This window comes from Engraulis encrasicolus, unplaced genomic scaffold, assembly GCF_034702125.1.
Source record: "Engraulis encrasicolus isolate BLACKSEA-1 unplaced genomic scaffold, IST_EnEncr_1.0 scaffold_477_np1212, whole genome shotgun sequence".
In the NCBI taxonomy this organism is placed as follows: Eukaryota; Metazoa; Chordata; class Actinopteri; order Clupeiformes; family Engraulidae; genus Engraulis; species Engraulis encrasicolus.
Window position 1 is genome coordinate 1 of NW_026945783.1, and position 20727 is coordinate 20727.

At 41.2% G+C, this 20727-nt stretch overlaps 1 protein-coding gene across 1 annotated transcript; it reads right to left on the reverse strand.

Annotated features, from left to right (window-relative positions):
* Window positions 1–326: 326 nt before the first annotated feature.
* On the reverse strand, window positions 327–20711 carry LOC134444222 (pancreatic triacylglycerol lipase-like; the record flags this gene model as incomplete). The annotated part of the gene is made up of 8 exons (XM_063193591.1): window positions 20643–20711; window positions 15368–15422; window positions 13910–14079; window positions 13597–13719; window positions 12096–12230; window positions 1503–1611; window positions 1018–1137; window positions 327–446 (listed from the first exon to the last, which is right to left on the reverse strand). Coding segments are annotated over exons 1-8 (901 nt in total), but the record flags the coding sequence as incomplete, so codon positions are not given.
* Window positions 20712–20727: the final 16 nt, after the last annotated feature.

Below are 20727 nucleotides of genomic sequence, written 5' to 3' on the forward strand. Positions count from 1 at the left end.
GTGTGGTGTGTGCTGTGGCGTGTGTGTGTCATGTGTTGTTCCCACAGTGTGTCGCTAGTCCAGGCACTCCAGGAGTTCCAGTTATGTGGCTCTGGATCATCACACTCCTCTCATCTATTGGATCAAACACACGCCACACAGCTGCTCTCGCTCTCTCTCTCTCTCTGTCCTCTTCTCTTCCTCCTCTCTGACCTCCCCCATTTTGTCCTCTTCTCTGCTCATTTCTTCTCTCTTCTCTCTCCATCTCTCATCTCCCCTCTCCTCTCCACTACTGTCTCTTCTACATCGTTCTTTCAACCTCCCATCTTCTGCGTGTGTTGTCTGACCTTGCCAGATGTCATTTGGGGTGGCGGTCTCAGAGACAGAGTTTTTGGAGCAGCCAGGCATGTGCTCTCCTCCATTGGGGTAGAAGTCAACATGGCCGACCGACTGGGACATTCCAAACCCTGCAGGAGGACCAGAAAACAGCATTACATATTGTATATCACAGTTATAGTATATTACATTTAACACACACTTATATCCAAAGTTAGGCCTAATTAGAACTTATAGGTTATACTATGCTTTGCTTTGTTTTGCTATGCTAGGCAATGCTACAATATGTTTATTTTATGTCATGCTATGCTATGCCATGCCATGCCATACCATGCCATGTTGTTACGTTACGCTATGTTACGTTACGTTATGCTACGCTACACTACGTTACGTTACATTATGTTAAGTTACGTTACGTTATGTTAAGTTACGTCACGCTACGCTAAGTTACGTTACGCTATGCTACATTACGTTACGCTATGTTACGTTACACTATGTTACGTTACGCTATGTTACGTTACGCCATGTTACGTTACGCTACATTACGTTACGCTACGTTACGTTACGCTACGTTATGTTACGTTACGCTACGTTACGTTACGCTACGCTACGCTACGTTACGTTATGTTATGTTACATTTAGTGGGAGTTATTTTCATGTTTAATGGGATTTTCATTGCATTGGATGTTGTTGTTTTTTTACCGAGGTTGGGAGTGAAAGGAGCGCCATTGGAGTGAATCACATCCACAAACGTGGCATCAGTGGGGTCCAGACGCACCAGAGCTGCACAGTTCTCAAAGTAGGGCTCAGATGGATCAAGGCCTAGGGATGAGGAGAGAGAGAGATAGGTAGAGAGAGATAGAGATAGAGATAGAGAGAGAGATAGAAATAGAGTTAGTGAGACATTCTCAGTGTCATTTCTGGCTAAAACATTGGACATTGGAAGTCAATGCAGAGCAGACATAGTGAATATCCCAATGTGTGTGTGTGTGTGCGTGTGTGTGTGCGTGTGTGTGTGTGTGTGTGTGTGTGTGTGTGCGTGTCTGTGTGTGTGTGTGTGTGTGTGTGTGTGTGTGTGTGTGTGTGTGTGTGTGTGTGTGTGTGTGTGTGTCTGTGTCTGTGTGTGTGTGTGTGTGTGTGTGTGTGTGTGTGTGTGTGTGTGTGTGTGTGTGTGTGTGTGCTCTTACCTGTGATGCGTGCGAGCCCCTTGGTCCTGCGACCTGCCTCCCCAGCGGCATGAGCCCCCAGACTGTGGCCAATCACGTGCATGTCAGCAGGAGACTGGTTGAAGGAGCCCTACAGGACAAACAATAATGGGATCAATGTGCAGGCAAACTTAACATTCGGACACAAACGTGCACAAACAATGCACAAACAATGCACAAACGATTCCAACCATTTTCGAGTCATTTGGATGTTGACGGGGTGCTGCGTGACCTACTTTCAATTCGACATTTTGCCTGCACAATCGTGCACAAACGATGCACAAACGAGCCAAAATGTTTTTGCTTATATTTTCAATATATGGGGTGCCAACTTCACACAGGTGGTACATACATACAAAATGAGAACTTGAATCAAGCAATTGTAAACTTGACAAACATGTTTGATGCTAAGGTATTTTAGTTACAAACTCAGAGTTTGGATTAGGGTTAGTGTTAGATAATTTGTTGATGTCTGTGGTAACAGGTTAAGATTAAGGTCTTAATGTGTATATGTTTCTGTGGTAATACTGTAGATTGATATTAAAGTGTATGCGGACACACTGAGCCACACTCAGACAAATGCACGCAAATACATACATACATACATTAGGGTGCATCAGTTGCCCCTTATGAAAAGATATCGCCTTGGCCCTATAGTAAAAATGTTCTACACCCAGTAGAAACACACTGTGTAAAATATTTTGAAATTTGGATGAAGTCTACCGGGGCCACCAGCCCCATGAAAATAGAAAATAATGGTGATAGTCAAAATTTTGGATAGAAACAGGGCTGGACTGGCCATCTGGCATGGCGGGCATTTCCCTGTGAGCTCCGCACCCTCGTAGGCCCCCATTTATTTATTTTTTTACATTACTGAAAATAGGGGCCCATGAGGGTGCCTGGCCCACCGGTGAGTCAGTTCTCCGCAGTGTTGGGAATAACGGCGTTTAAATAAACGGCGTTACTAACGCCGTTACTTTTTTCAGTAACGGATAATCTAACTAATTATTCTTACTGTCAGTATAACGCTGTTACAATTTCATACACTCTGTTACTGCACGTTACTGTTTGGGTAGCCTATGCGTCGTCACCGTGCGTTCTATTACCAAAACCTCTCCATACGGTCATATGGCCACGTTCGCCGCTGCCATCCACCCAGTAGAAGTCAGAAAGAGGGACAGAATGAGTGTGTGTGTGTGCTGCTTGGTGAACAGTGTTTGTCTGATCCCAGGATTGTTGCGTTTGCGTCCGGATAGGTGGCTACCCGCATCACCGGGGGCTGAATGGAGGGAGCGCAAGCTAACATTACCAGAACCACTCTCACCCCTAATTCCTCCACCAATAGGACTACCTGTATGGACACTACGACTGCATTCGCCACTACCGCCGACTCACTTGAGATCGGATAAAGTCACCGAATGAGTTTCAATGTGTGTGTGTGCTTAGAGAACATCCTTGCTTCGCATGTCGGCATCACTGCCTTCGGAAGTTTCGCCGCGGTAAACAAAGAGTACTCGTCCGATCATTATCCTCCTCGTGACATAAAAACTGTCCTTCAGAGTCAGAATAGGCAAATAACATGCTCAGAACTTCATCATGATTCAACTTCTCACTAACCACGATGAAATAGCTCGCTGATAGTTCGCTGATAACAACACAAACTCTGCTTCGAGATAAAGACGCAAAGTGGCTACTTCCGCATTTTGTGGTCGCGTCACAGGTCGCGTCTTTTACTGCTTCACGACTCTGTGAACTACAAAATGACGTAATCGTAGTCTTGTCAGAGACAGTGGGGTCGTAGGCATGTGCAATTTTTCTCAGTCATTTCAAATTGGTGTTAAAGTTTGGTTTTCACTTCCAAGTTGAAGTTTAGGGTCTATAGAACAATTTGGGTTCGAGTGTCAAACACAAAGATAACAAAATGGCCTGCGGGGGGCGCTCTAAAATATATAAACTGCTATAACATTTTATCAGTTTAACCAAATTTAACATATGAGGTATGCATGGATTCAGCATTAAGAGGAGGAGCTGGTGAGCTAAGTATTTGGTTACCAGATTAAAGACACACTATGTAATAAACACACTTTTAGCCCATGGACAGCAAAATTCAGGGTTTTTTAAGATAAAGGGTGGAAATGCCCTCAGAGTTGCAATGAAACATCATTTATAGTTACAAGTTATTTAAAATAAACCCTGGGATATCATTCAACTTGATTTGTGCAGAATATCCCTGAAGCACAAAGATACCTAGGATACCTATACGTAAATATGGCTGCATAAAGCCTACGCGATATTTAGGACCCAACTTGCAACTTTGAGTTAATGAATTTAGGATCATGAGTATCAACTTTTTTCAATCAAGCCATAGGGCCTATTCTATTCTCACATAAAATTTACAAAAAAAACGTCATATCTGGAAGAAAATAAATCAATAATAATAATAATAAGAAGAAGAAGACTGCATTTCCAGAGAGACAATGCTAGTAGTATGCTTGCGGCTTATGCACACACACACACAGAGCCCAAAAACACCCCCAGTATTTTAAACCCCCTCTTTTCCCACGCACATTACTGAGGGAGTCGTGGTGGTGGGGTAACCCCCCAGTTCCCCAGCAGGAGAGAGGAACACTTATTCCAGTTAATCCGTGCTGATGTAGCCTTTGAAAAAGTGTCCAGACAAGACAGTAGCCCCACAATATCATTATCATTCCTCACTACTATGGTAATGTCATCAGCATAGGCGGTCAATTCACACACACAGAAACACGAGGGAAAGAGATAGAGGTCTGAGTGTGTGTGTGTCTGTGTGTGTGTGTGCGTGCGAGAGAGAGGTGTGTGCGAGAGGGAGGTGTGTGTGTGTGTGTGTGTGTGTGTGTGTGTGTGTGTGCGTGTGCGTGTGCGTGTGTGTGTGTGTGTGTGTGTGTGTGTGTGTGTGTGTGTGTGTAGATGCTTCAGGTGCCTTTCAGCAATGGGTGGGTAGGGAGAGGTAAGGGTGGGATTCGAACCTGCAACCCTCTGACAGACCAACATCCTACCCAGTAGGCCACTGCCACTTACTGTATAGAGTGGCCACAGCAGCATATTAGGCCACGGTTGCCCAGGTGACAGCAGAGGTCTAAAGTTTTGCAAGGCTGCATGTGTGTGTGTGTATGAATGAAGATTCTAAAGGTGACAGTTTGGCAGTCAATAGCTGAGTAATATGTGCAGCCTTGTTTTTACGCTGTCATATCTCCAAAAGTTTTGCAAGTTGTCAGATGATATTGACACACAAATGGCACAACCCTGCTCTTCATGTCAAAGCTGAGATCACTTTTCTAGGCCAAGTGGTTCTGTCAAAAAATGGACATATTCAGGCCTATGCGCTGAGCTGTTCACACATTTCTTTTCTAAGTGAATGGGGTCACATCATAGGGATTTTAAAACTGCTCTCTCTGAAACATTTTTAAGAGTTGGCTTATGATCTTCACACAGTTTGTATTCAGAGCCAAGACCTCTCTGACAATGCCTTTACCTAGTTGATACCTAGTTAAAAACCCCAGGACAGGTCACCTCTCACTTTAACTGCCACATCATCATCTTGACCATTCTACCATTCATTTCAATGAGGGGGAAAACAGAGAGAAAACTGAGGACAAACAAGTCTGGTGAACGAATGAAAGGGGGTAGGCCAGCGAAAAATACACCAACCTGAGCCCTTTTCGAGGCGCTCGTTTTGGCACTCGAACCGTGTCTCTATCTCGAACGCTGCAACGATTCAAAGCCGCCGTACTAATGAATGGCGATTCCCATAGGCCGAGGTGAATGGGAAAATGTAGAATAATAATAAACTGTTGCTTTGCCGCAAGCATACTAAATAAACTGTTGGAGAACAATTAGTATGCTTGCTGGCGGCAAGCAGAGGCCTTTGGCAAGCATACTAAATAATACTATAGGACTATTTCATACATGGTAGACACAATCATCTGCTGTTATGAAGACATCTCTGTCATCTGGGAACTGTCCATTTGTTACCAGCGCAGTTGACAGGAATGAAAACCGTTCTTATTATCTGCATTTGCCAGAAATGCCTGCCAATCTGGTAACAAATGAACAGTTCCCAGATTTGGACTACACTACCAAAGATGCAGTTGCCAAAGATGTATTCCAACTACAGGTGAAGTGCAGCTGTACTATTACTTGTACAATTAAACCTGCCAGGTCTCGGTGCAAGTGCATGAAGGCAGAATTAAAGTGCACACATCTGTGCAAGTGCACATGCAATTTCTAACCACTGACCACTGACTGTTTTTGTATCTGTTCTCTGTCATAGTTATTGTAGAGTGGAGTATTGGATTAAATGTTAGCGCTTTGGTCTTCTGTTTGGAAAAAATGATGTTCTCCATAGTATTTATCATTATTATTATTATTATTATTATTATTATTATTATTATTATTATTATTATTATTGATTTACTTTCTTCCAGATATAAAGTGTTTAAGTTGTGAATAAAATGATGGCCTGACTGAAAAAAAGCTGGTACTCGTGATCCTAAATTCATAAACTCAAAGTTGCAAGTTGAGTGCTAAATATCACATAGGCTTTATGCAGCCATATTTGTGTATAGGTATCCTAAGTATCTGTGTGCTTCAGGGATATTCTGAACAAATCAAGTTAAGTGATAATCCAGGCTTTATTTACAATGTCTTGAAACAATAAATTATGTTTCATTGCAACTTTGAGGGCATTTCCACCCTTTATCTGAAAAAAGCCCGGATTTAGCTGTCCATTGGCTAAAAGTGTGTTTATTACATAGTGTGTCTTTAATCTGGCAACCAAATACTTAGCTCACCGGTTTCTCCTCTTCATGCTGAATCCATACATACCTCATATGTTAAATTTGGTTTAACTAATCAAAAGTTATAGCAGTTTATATACTTTAGAGCGCCCCCCGCAGGCCATTTTGTTATCTGTGTGTTTGACACTCGAACTCAAATTGTTCTATAGACCCTAAACTTCAACTTGGAAGTGAAAACCAAACTTTAACACAAATTTGAAATGACTGAGCCTAATACGACCCCACTAAGACAGTTTAGATAGAAAATCTCTGGTCTTGTTTGAAAGGATAGCATTTAGTAATAATTGAAATGTACATACTACATTTAGTAGTAATTTAAAGTTGGATTTAACATGCACATTCTCAGTTGAATTTAAATAAGCCTATTAAAATGTGTTATTTTCTTTTATAAAAAAATATATATATATGGGCTATATATTGTCCATCCAGTGGCTTTGGTTATTATGTTGCAATAAATTGTTGTTTGTATCGTTACCTGTCTTTACCGCCCTTCTCTATGTGGTTTATGAAACATGGTCGGTGGGGCGAGTAACGCAATAGTTACTTTTACTGGTAACTAGTTACTTTGATACCGGAGTAACTCAGGAAGTAACTCAGTTACTTTTTTGGAGAAGTAACTAGTAACTAGTAACTAGTTACTTTTTCAAAGTAACTTGCCCAACACTGGTTCTCCGGCACTAATAATAACGAGGGGGCCCCCTAAAATCCAAAAGTGCCCGGGCCCTGTTTATCGACCAGTCCAGCCCTGAATAGAAATGGACATTTTGCTGCATAAAGCTACCCAATAAAAACATATTGCCTCAGCTGTGTGATAAAAACATGTTCTATGCACAGTAAAATCACTCTGTGGAAAATGTGTTGAAATTTAGATTAATTCTACTGGGTCCACCAGGCCCATGAAAATACAAAACAATGGTGATAGTGATGGGCAACCTGGATTCCAAAGTCCAGTGCCACATATTCCAAATATAGCCAATATAATGAACCAACTGACCCACTGCCAGTATCAAGCAAGAGATTGCGAAGTTGTATGACTTTTGTGTGCTTCACCTGTGGGCCTACAGGATTGTACAGGTAGCTGTTAATACCTGGTGGAACATCTGTACTAAAGCTGTGAATGCTCCTTGGAATGACTTGTGTTTTTTCAAGAAATCCCTGCAGTAGTTCAATAGAGTACATACAATACAACTGTATGTGATGTTGGAAAGAGTGGCTTCCCAAAACCTGTACTTAAGTGGCTTCTAGGTATGTCATGGGTATCACCAGGTCCAGAGTCCATTGCCAAGGGCCTCTCGGGTAAGTTATGGTACTCATCTGATGGAGTAAAGTGAAATACTACCACAGGCGATTGGATAAAGAAGTAATGGCACTCTTCAATACAGTTGTATTGACTGCCTTGTAGCCTAGTCATTCCAAGGAACATTCACAGCTTTAGTACAGATGTTCCTCCATGAATTGTAGGCCCACAGGTGAAACACACAAATATAACAGTCATGCAGCTTTGCAATATCTTGCTTGATACTAGCAGTGGTCCAAGGCAGCAAGGAATTGATATTGTGTTGCAAAAGAGCAAATTTGCCTAAATATAGCAGTTTGACCATCAGTCTGTCCTGAGACTGAAGTCTGTGTAAGTGGATCGACTGAATACATAACCTGCTTAGATATTCCTTCTGTTTGTGCTCCCAATACAGGTGATCTCACTAATTACCTCATCAACCTGGCTTAAGTGCTAATTAGGCTCAGCTGGTTCATTATATTGGCTGGGGCAAATGTGTCACGCGGTTTGTCCACCTCTGTTTTAAGACAATGGCAAACCTAGATTCAAAGCTACATCCAGTGCCACAGATATCAAATTACCTGGTTTTACCTGTCCAATTGCCCTAACTGGAAAGGTAAAACTAGGTATGTCATTTGGAATATGTGGCACTGGACTTCAGCTTTGGAATCCAGGTTGCCCATCACCATCACCATTATTTTGTATTTTCATGGGCCTGGTGGACCCGGTAGAATTCATCTAAATTTCAACACATTTTACACAGAGTGATTTTACTGTGCATAGAACATTTTTTATCACACAGCTGAGGCAATATGTTTTTATTGGGTAGCTTAATGCACCAAAATGGCCATTTCTATTCCAAGATCCTGACTATCACCATTATTTTCTATTTTCATGGGGCTGGTGGCCCCGGTAGACTTCATCCAAATTTCAAAATATTTTACACAGCGTGTTTTTACTGGGTGTAGAACATTTGTACTATAGGGCCAAGGCAATATCTTTTCATAGGGGGCAACTGATGCACCCTAATACATACATACATACATACATACATACATACATAGGCTACATACATACTGTACATACACATGTGCGTGCATACACACACATATGTACAGGCACTGTGTACATACAGTATATGATACACACAGTGCATGCATATTTGCATACACATACGTACAGTACAATGTACTACGTACATGCTGACATCCAACATAAAACACACACACTCAAACACACACACACACAAACACACACACACACACACACACACACACACACACACACACACACACACACACACACACACACACACACACACATTCCATGCCCCCATCCCATCACACCCCCAACGTATAGGGCAGACTCATATAATCCCGGGAATGCTTTGAGAATGGTAGCAATTGGACAGTGGGAGTCTGGGTGACTTCTTGGCGACCTCTACTGATATAGCTAGCCCTGCTAGATTAGCCTGGCTTAGAGCCAGCTGAGTATACAGTGGCGCTCCTCAGGTGCTTCTATACGTGTGACACTGAGTCCTCTGCTGTGTTTGCTCTTCGTGGGAACCAGCGGGTGGACAGGTGGGCGGCAAGAGTGCTGAGGTGTACAGTAGGGTTAGTGACTGGTAGCCTGATTATCATCGACTTTCACATCTCTTTGAAACTTGGTCTGACCAAGAGCATAACAATTCACTGATTCTTGAGAAAGTGGCTAAAACAGGTTGTAATGTTGACAGAAAAAAACAAAGTGAATTACAAAATTATATGGTATATCCTCATAGACTAAGGTCTTGGCTTTTCAGAAATGCACAAGGCCAATCTCCCCATTATGTCTTTTTTTCAGAAATCAGGCTTTTCTCCGATCATACCTTGTTTTTTGTCAACACCGTCAGACACAATTAAAAGTTATTAAAATTGTATTGATTTGGTTGCATATGTATCTGGAGTTTTTAAGTGATTATGTGTATTTTTTGGTTCACACATATGCCTTTAAATGTTGAAAATTCACTTTTGTTCTATTTTAATACTGTTTAATGTGTTCTAATTTTAAAATATGTACCGTCATTTGATGCTTACTTAACGCCTAAATACAACAAACAATTTTTTGTAATTTCACAAATATTCGTGTAGGCTTAAATTGGCTATTACTTTGATATTTCAACAACTCCTAAGGAAAATGTTGTAAGCACATTCCTTTAAAATGTCCAAAACTCCTTCTTACGGTGGTGACTTAAGAACTGACAGTGGTGACAGTAATCTGAGAGTGGTGAAAGTGGCCTAATTAGTAGGCTACCTGCATTTAGCAAAATAAATAGCCCTCTCAAGTCAATGGCATCTTGCATAAACACTTTATTTTTGTGTGTGCACAGTATGAGCATGTTTTTACTTCATTAGTTAGATTATCTAGGAAGTAAGCCACTGGTTGTTGAAAATGTGGTAAAAACAGCTTTTAAGTTGTTCAAATCCAAAATATAGAGGTGTATTATCATACATGTAGGTCTTGGCTGTGCAGTGAATGCATTGGTCAAGCTCCCCATGTTTAACATTTTTCATAAAATGGGCTCTTTCTTGTTTTGTCAACAGCGGCAGACAGAATTAGAAGTAAAAACACATGTTTACTGTATTAAAGTGAATTACTTTAACAATTCAACATAACTGTAGATACTTATTGTATGCATATTCTTAAAACATGTAAAAACACATAAAACATGTGTTTTTTGGTGAACTCCATCAGATGTCACCACCGTCAGGTTTTCTGACAAAAAAACCTCCAAATGCACCTCAGTGGTGGCTAGAGTATCATTTTGGATCACAATTATTACTAACATGCCTAGTAATGTTTCATTAACCAGCACAATTTAGTAAAATATGGAACAACATGATGAGCAGAACAAAATCTGACGGTGGTGACATCTGACGGTGTGAGACAAAAAAAACACTCTTTTAAATATTATGCATTGTTTGTTCACATTAGCCATTTCATTTTCGCTCTGTTTCTTGGGTGCTTCATACCTTTTCTGAAAAAAAATATATTTATTAACATTAATGTAATACAATACTATTAAAACCCCCGACGGTGTTGACAGTTTATGGTTGGGACAGTACCAGTGTCCAAACAAATTAACAAATTGAGGGCAAAATAATAAACTTACAGGAGCTTCAGTGATGGTGAAGTAGGCAGTAGAGCTAAAGGTTTGAAATGGGGTCCTCAGTAATGAAAATTACCTTGTGCATACCTGATTTTATTGTCTTTTAGAAAAAATCTGACGGTGGTGACCAATATGCTGGACACATTTTGAACAATCAGTAAATAATAGTAAATATTGTTTTACATCCACTATGTGCACATCTGTAGAACCACTTTAATATGGTCTTCCACATCATGGTGATATTGTTCAATTCTGTTAGTGATTTTTGTATTTTAAGTCAATTGAAATGATGATGCCAGTCCTTGGGACAGGCGTTTTTACAGGGTGTGGACAGGTTTATAGCCATGAAAAGTAATAAAATTACACTTAAATATTTCAAACAACTGTGTATTCGTGTGACAGACCCCTTGGCCATTACCTGGGTTCATTTTGTTTGTGAAAATTTAGTTGATTTTCAACAGAATTAATATTTTACTGCAGGGACATGTTTTAGCCAAACTTTCAAGAATCAGTGAATTAACATTTCCCATACAACATTTCCCAAATGGCCTCCATTGGTTTGCTAATGATTGTTTGCTTCCCAGCAAAGTCGGAGGAGTTCCTGTATTGGCGGGAAAGTACTTGCATCGCTCTTGACCTGACTGGTAGTGGTAGCAACGCTGAAGCTGTTGTGTCACTAGGAGGGCACGGCCTGGCTAAGTGACTGGTAGATCAGAATTTGGCTGGTTGGACTTCAGACAATCAGCTAATGTGCTTCCCCCGCAATGCCACTTTGAAGGGAAAAAATGTACCTATCGTACTCCCATGCTGAGTGTAGGATGTTCCACCCTCCACTCATGCAAAAGCAATAGGAAATATTCTGTTTTGCATGGCAAGCAGTAAGTTGGTATAGCCTACTTATTTTTTCTTTAAAAATGAGAACTCGAGTCAAGCAATTGTGAACTTGACAAACATGTTTGGATTTTTAGCTTACTAAAAACTATAGCATTTCTCCAGAGTAGGCCTGCTTGCTGTTGATGCTTAAGTATTTCAGTTGCAAATTGAGAGTAAAAGTTGCTATGTTAGGGTTGCTATGTTAGGGTTAGGGTCAGGTACTTTGTGTGTATATGTTTATATGGTAAAAGATTAAGGTTAGGGTCAGGTGTTTTATGTGTTTCTGTAGTAACAGTTACTCTTAACGTGTGTTTCTCTGGTAACGGGTACTCATAATGTCTGTATGCTTCTGTAGTCACAGATACTCTTAACGTGTGTGTGTTTTTGGGGTAACAGGTACTCTTCTTGTAACATGTGTGTGTGGTTTTGTTTCGGGTACTGACCCTCATGAGTGCCATCATGTATGCCACCTGTGCTCCCACCACTCGAATGTTATTGGCTGCCTGGGAATACTCCGCCTCCTTCCAGCTTGGCCAGTCCACACTGATGCAGTTCACATCCTCCGCTTTCACAATCAGCTGAATGGACACATCAAAACAAACACACAATTTAATATGTATATGCATTTCTCCTCACAATAATCTTTTTTTAGAAAGTGCGCTCAACTCCAAACTGTTTCTTACAAGGTCTTTGGGTGCGAGCAAACAGCAAAGTTCATGTGTAGTAAAACAGCCGCACTCTTGGGTGTAATTTTTGCAGTTTTAATCTACTGGCTTAGCATGACAGACAGACGTTTCGGCCTAAGCCTTCTTCAGCGTCTTCCTCACAATAATCACCTAATATGAAGGTCAAGCTAAAGTTAGTGCCCTTTCATAGTTGACAAAATAATGTGAGCTGAAGCATGTCAAGTGTGTTATTCACTTCACACTCATGACTGCGTTCGTCACAGGAACCCCAATGATAATGCATGTACTGTAACACACATAACGGTGGTCATTATTTAGCCCTCAGGGAGCGGATGCATTAAATTGCATTATTATATGGTTGTGACGTCATCGGTCGAATGCTCCATTCATTTCAACGGGGCTCCCCAACGTTCGCACGTCTGTTATTTTTCGATAACGGACGGGCTGGTCTATAACAGACCGCTGTCAATGGCAACAAGACTTTTCACTGCTAAAGCGACTTTTCAACAAGACTCTAATCAGCTGCTGTGATAGACAACACCTGTTGTCCTAGCTACCTAGCTGTTAGCGGTGTTCCACAACGGCACTGTTTTGTTTTGCGCAGCAACAATCTTTTGACATTAAAAACTATAATAGCCTAGACTTCACATTAAATAGGCCTAACGAAATGTCCCCGCCGTGTGTGAATCATTTAAGTATAGCCTATCCATATAATAAGCGGGTTAACTTTCGGCGAGTCGGTCGCTTTGTGGAATAGCAGCACTTCAGAGAGAACAAGACCCCTCCGCTCCGCGTCGGGGTCTAAAGATTCTCTCTGTCGTGCTGCTATTCCACGGTAGCGACCTTCTCGCCGAACGTTAACCCTTACTTAATTATGTATGCCCCCTTAGGGTTAGAGTTTGGGCTAGGGCTGCAGTTAAGGTCCATTCATACACTTTGTTTGGTCAATTATGTACATACTGTTCATACATTCTAACCATAATCACCTTCATACCACTGTTCGTCTTTTGTGTTTGCCACAATTTTTCCAGTTCCAATTTCCGTCCATAATGTTAAGCTCCTCGATTTCATGTCAAACAAACTATACACAGAATCAGTGGGTTGAACATGTGAAACACTGACTCCACATGTATCCATATTCATCTCACACACAGGATATGGATTGGACTTTAGGGTTACAGTAAGGAGGAGGAAGAGAAGGAAGCCAGCAGATAGATTTGAAGCAACCTGAAAAAAGATGTTTGTTATCGCTGCCCACCTTGCACATGTCTGTGTGCCAGTTCTCCTCTGCAGAGGTCAGGTAGCCGTGGATGATGAAGCGAGTCTTCCTGCCGGCATCGTAGTTGGATGCATGAAGGAGGTCCTTGCTGGCAGAGATCTCCTGTGGACACAAGCATGGATGGATAAATAGTTGGATGAATGGATGGATGGATGGATGGATGGATGGATGGATGGATGGATGTGTTTCTCTGTGTGTCCATGCATATGCATGTGTGCGTATGTGTGTGCATGCATGTAGGGTAGTGTATAATGTTTTCCATGTGTGGTTCTGTATGCACTCATTCACATGCCTGGTGGTGGTCTGGGTTCTGCTGGGTGAAGAGCAGGAAGCGGGTGCCGATCTGCTCTGGGCTCCAGGGCAGGCGGGGGTCAGGCCTCTCCACGGTGCCAGCCCACGGCTGAGAGTCTGAGAAACAGCCCAGGTTATCATAACACACCTCACTGGGCTCGTAGTCGGTACCTAGAGAGAGAGGGGGTAGAATAGAAAAGTGAGTTATTCTTGGAATCATGTTGCTGTTGTGTCTGTTACCATTGTTTATTCTGTTCTGTCAATGGTAGAGCACTTTGCTAGCCTGGGCATGCTGGACTAGCCTGGCAACGCCATCCTATGTACTCCACCCAATGATTTTGGTTCCGCACATCGTCTGGCAAAATCCTCGAGCTCGGTTCTCTCAGTGTTTAGCCAATCAGGTTACATTTGAGAGTGGTGACGCTGAGCTCACCCGCGAAGTATGTTACTGATTGGTTAAGGTAACTATATTCACACTTTTGTTTTGTTGTTCGTATGCTTTTGCGACGCTATATCGTAACAGCCATTCTAATAAAGCACAATATGGCTTTTAATTTTAATTCGGAACTCCAATGAATCAGACCATCTCCCACCCTCCACGGAGAGGGGTTCCTCTTGGCTTTTGCCAGACTGTTTGACGGAGTCAACAGTCGCTTTCGCCCAGGCTAATGCTAGACCCACATCAAAACAAATTGAGGAATTATGCCTCTTTTCCACTGCCGGTTTTCTGGTGGGCCTACAGCTTGACACAGCGCGACTCAGCCGCCGCTTTTTGCTTTACGATTGAGCTGTGTGGTGCCTATTCAAAAGGCAAAAAGTAGGCGGCCGAGTTGCGCTGTGTCGAGCTGAAGGCCTACCAGAAAAACTGCAGTGCAAAAGAGGCATTTGTCTAGGAACTACATAGTACATAGGCAGCAGGGCAGGATAATTAGTTATCTTTCGAATTCCTGTTGTGCAGGACTCTAGATATCTAACACTTTGGGTCCTGTTGAAATATGTCCACCAACAAGAGTGATCACAAGTCTGGCTGTGGTGATACCATGAATTGCCCATAGGGACCCGAGTGCAAGCCCATTCTGGTCATATTCAAGCCCCACTATGTTTCTCTCCCCCTCACTCACTTCGAATCCTTCCACCTGTCGTTTTCCAGAGTTTAAATGTAAATGGACAGTGCATCCGCGATGGAAACGATACAGAAACAAATTAATGTAAACTTAGCCTTAATGTGCCACTGTCCTTTCATCTAATAGGGTACTTTAACCCCTTAGCGCAGAGCATATGCTATAACCTTACTGTCACCAAAATTGTAATGGCTATGTCTTAATCTGTTACTTAAGGCTCTCTGTACTGTCATAGCAACGTTGTTACGATGTAGTTGAGTATTTTCAGCAAATAGTGAATAGACCCGGTGGCGATCCCATTTGCAGTAAGAGGCTACAGGTGGACTGAGTTGACCTACCATGAGCAGGGGCCAGGAGGCCCAACAGGGCCATCATCAGACAGGGAGTCCACATCTGCAGAGCACATGCAAAACACAGCGGCACACCGTTTAGCATTCAGTGCTTACTACTCATTGTTAAGTTCAGTTAAATTAAGTTCAGGTGTTTTATCAAGTCAAGCACTACCATGGATGCATTATAGCTACACAACAATCATCAAAATGCTACCCTGATCAGGACTCGGTACCCCCAAAGAGACAAACAGGATTGTGGTTAGGGTGTACTAACACACTGAAGGAGTATTGTGTAAATTTTATTCAAATATTGCTTACAACAAGTAAAAAATATATCATAAATATAGTTATAAAGTGATTTTTACTTAAATTAAGATTGACTACATATTTTACTTGACACTAGAGAAGTTGTGTAATGGGGACATAGAAAGGGACGGAGGACTTACCGTGAATATGTGCCAAGGCAAAATCCTGTGCTTTACCTGAGTTATTTATACTCATCTCCCCCTCTGTATTATCTCTACCTCTCTCACGTCATCTACCTCACTCACTCACTCACTCACTCACTCACTCTCTCTCTCTCTCTCTCTCTCTCTCTCTCTCTCTCTCTCTCTCTCTCTCTATCTCTCTCTCTCTCCATAACTCTTCGTTTTTGTTCTCGATGTACAATTTGTATTTTATTTCTTGGGAAACGTCCAGATGTAAATGTCAAAAGATGGTCAGATGATAAGTAGCTTCAGCGAAAACCTGTCATCTACAAAAGCGTATGGTGCACTGTGAGAGTGGCCAGAGTATGTATTGCAACTCTGCTGCTCATTGAATCTGCACTGCCTAATGCCAAAGTTGGTCTTTTTACGAATTTTTACATGTACCAAGTAAAAAACTAATATTCACTAGTATGATCAAAGTACAGTACGTTTTGCAGCTAAAAATGTCGATGTCTGGAAATTCAAAATGGCGCACATGGTCCCCTTCCCCTTTTCCATGCATGAAAAGTGCAATTTTCCCAGTCATAATGATACTTACTTAAAAGTACTTAATATTTAATTGTGGTGGTAGTATTCGTGAAAAGGGTACCACTGGTGAATGAGCATTATGGAAATTAAAAATATTACACAGTGCCCCTTACTTCACAGCGGCTGCTCATCTGCTAAATCCCACACCCCCACCATCTGCGCCTGTTATCTGACTTGCCTAGGCCTGCTGATCATGGTCATGTGTGAGTGCAAGGATGGCCGTCCTTTTTACATGTTTCATTACTGTAGTAGGCCATTACAAACAACATCACTGTTTTCAAATTAAGTTATGGCTATTATTACAATTATTATTCCTTTGAAGTAAAAGTTGTGTCTTATCTGGTGACACTATGCCTAAAGCGGCGTACACACACAAAGCTAGCATTTCGCTTGCTCGTCTACTCGCCACTCTTTCATGGAACGTTCGCTGATAGTTCCCGCGGCTTTAACTGCCAATGGACAGCCGAGAAGTACCGAACTCTGCACTCCAATTGGTTACTCGCTTACTCGCCTCGCTCGGAGATAAAATATTTTCAACTCGGGATCCGCCCACATCGCATCGCTTGTACAGTACTCGCCTACTCACCTGCTAGTCTCGCTGGAACACATTGACATTCTATTGAGTTCATTCGCTGAGCGAGTAACTAGCAGCGATTTGTGTGTACGGCCCTTAAAGGGACAGTTTGGTCAATTTCAACATGCAGTTGTATTGCTCACGCTACCCTTGACTTGTCAGTACCTGGTGATGCCACATTTTTTGGCTCAGCCCTTTCCGAGATATGAGCAATTCTAATGGGGGCAGCGTTTGTTTACATTTTTAAAAAATGAAACATAGGCCAACTCCAAATATTTTCCCAAAAGGTACTGCTGTTTGCTAGTTGTCTGCTGATGTTTTATAACCTTTTGGATGTTTTTGGGAATAAATAAAAATGTTTTTTTGAAATGTAAACAAAGAGCTGCCCCCATTACAATTACCAGGATCTCAGAAACGGCTGAAGAAGAAGAAAAAAAAATCTCAGGCACTGACAAGTCCAGGGTAGTGTGAGCATTACAACTGCATGTTGAAATTGACCAAACTGTCCCTTTAAGAGAGACTGTTAACCTTAAAGGTACACTGTGCAGGAAATGGTCAAAAAAGGTACTGCAACTATGCTGCTCATTGAAACTGGGCTGCCTATTGCCAAATTTGATCTTTACATGAAAGTTTACTAAGTAATAAACAACTATTTTCTAGTATGGTCCAAGTAGAGTCATTTTTTGCAGCTAAAAATGGCTATTTTTGGAAATTCAAAATGGCGGACCATGGAGAAGATCCCCCTTTTCATGTATGAAAAGTGCAATTTTTCCAGTCATAATGAATACTTAGAATTTGATGGTGGTTGTAGGTTCTTACTGTCGTAATTGGAACTTAAGCTTGACGCTCGTCAGACTCCCTTGTATCGAAAACACTTCAAAAATAAATCCACGAGTCCACTTCTTGATTTTAACTGTTTATATGAAAACTTAACGCAACATTACAAAAACATAAAATCTATCCACAAAATGAAATCTTTTAAAGTCCAAAGGAGAGCCTGAGGGCGAGGTCAAAAAACTATTGCGCTCCAATCTTCTTCTGCTTCCTAATGACCACGCTCCCCTGGCATGCCCTGGCATGAAGATGAATCTCCTCCAAAGGCTGGTTTTTAGATGTCACAATAAAAGTCATATCTTACTCAAAAAATATCAATGAACTGTACATATGTAAATAGCATTTTTAAATCTTTTTAAATCCTTCTGAATCATGAAATTACAAACAATATTTTTCTTACTTATGAATTAGCATCTTTTTAAATAAAAAATATTTCAAACTAAATTAAACTGCATTTAGGCTCCTACAGTGGTGGTAAATATTCATGAAAAAGGTAACATTAGTGAATGGGCAGCATGAATTCTGGAAAATCTCACACAGTGTCCCTTTAAAGAATAACTCCAGCCAATTTCAACATGCAGTTGTGCTCACACTACCCTTGACTTGTCAGCAGTTGATGCTGCATTTTTCGGCTCAGCCCTTTCCGAGATGTTGGATGTTTTTGGGAATAAATCAAGATGTTTTTTTGAAATGTAAACAAACACCTGCCCCCATTACAATGACCAGGAATCATCTCGGAAAAGGCTCAAGAAAAGAAACTGACAAGTCCAGCGTATTACAACTGCATGTTGAAATTGGCTGGAGTTATCTTTTAAGACACTACTCCTGTTATAAATGAGCTATAATGGCAATGACCAAGACGAGATGTACGGTATTTCTAAAGGCCCTGTGCACTGTCATAATGGTGTAGTAGTACTATGGTAGTTTTTTTTCTGTGATTATTACAACGCCCCAGTTGCGGAACGGTGTCTGTTAAGGGGCTATATTAGACATTCCATATCAGAGAATATTATTAGCCCACCATAGATGTAGGCCTACAATGGCTACGTTTGAGATATTTCATTCCGAATTAACTCCATTTTTAATTTTGAATAAAACTTAATTCCGCTTTGAAAACATCATGTAAACACCTGTTAATTCGGAATTAAAGGAACGATCAAAGTAAACACGATGGAACTATTTAATTCGGAATTATTAATTCGGAATTAAAAACATAATTTAAACATAGTAAGAGTCTACAAGAATGAACAAGGTACAAGAGCTCAGGACATACTATAGATGAAATAGCTTTTCTACTTGTCTTTATTAGTCAATTGCTACATTTACATGAGACATTTAATTCGCAATGAACTCACCTTAGTTTAGAATAAAACTTAATTCCACTTTGAAACGTCATGTAAACACTTCGCAATTTGGAATTAAATGAAAGATCAAAGGAAACTCGACAGAGCTATTTAATATGGAATTATTAATTCGGAATTAAAACCGTCATGTAAACATAGCGATTGTTGCACATGTGCTGTGATGACAATAATTGAGGACATTTACTGTATTCACTGACTTGGATGGATAATGTTTGCAAGTGCACATAAAGTGAAGCTTACGTTATCACCTTATCCACTTGTGCATTGAATACAAATCAGTATGGGATCTACAAATCAAAGTAAAAAGGTATGAACTTCACAACCTGTGGCGAACATTAGTATTAAGAAATGAAATGGACTAATGCCCCACAATGGGAACTAAGCATCACCCCCTCTCAGCTGTATCCTTCTCAATGCTCCCCTAGAGCTCCCCAATGCCCCTGGGGGGCTGTATCGCCCCCGTTGAGAAACACTAGGATAGACCTATGTCTGCAAGCCCCAGGAGACAGGTTGATACTGTCAAAGACGTATTTGAAATGGGACACATTATACAGTATATAGCTCTTGATGAAAGAATAAAATCATTGACTGCAGTTACATGCGAGTAATATTCCCATTTTAAACTGAATTGTGGCAGTATTTGGTTTATGCGCAAGTCATGTAGTCTTTATTCATTTGCAAAAAAAAAAAACGTTTCGAACGTTTGGTCAAAATTGATGAAACTTTGAGAACTTGACTGTTACGTTCTGGAACTTGATTTTCATGTGACCAGTTTTGAAGAGGGCTTCAGTAGGCCTATGTCAGGTGTGCGCCCACCAGTTGTTCTTACCATTACCACTAGTAGCCAAGGCTAACTTTTACCATTAGTACCTGCCACCACTCATTGGAATGCACAGTTGAACTAAAACATAAATCGTCAATTATAAAATCCTCAATGATATACAATTTGATTGGTAGGCTTCTATGTATGCCTAATCCTAAACTAGAAATGCACTGACAGAACATCGAACATTTGACTATGTTAACCCCTATTTTTTCCCCCGAGTCTGTCTGTCTTGTATTTGTGGAGTTAGAAACTGGAATGTCAAAATTAGCCCTATCCCGCAATGGTGACAATTCTTTTAAAAAATTCCTGGATCCGGATCGTGATCCAACAACTCCACAAAATTTCATCCAGATCTGTCCATAACTTTTCGAGTTATCCTGTTGACAGACAGACAGACAGACAGACACACAGACAAACTAACGCGACTGAAAACATAAGCTCCTTAGTGGAGGTAATTCAACCCACAACAGACTGCCTGTCTGCAATATTATGACAGAGGGCAGCTGATAGCTAGTTTAGGCATCAACCAGGAGAGAACACCAGTGTCCCCCTTCTGGCATGTGATGATCACTTCCATAAGGCCATCTTGACATACAGAAATTTGGTTTTAGGAGGAAGGGAGTTCAAACTGGTAACTGTGACTAGATTATCTTGTGCAGTCCCTCACTCGGGGCTCAAACCAGCAGCCTTCCAGCCCAGCTCCAATTTGGCATGGGAGGCACAGGTACGATGCCATTGAGATAAAGGCCTAG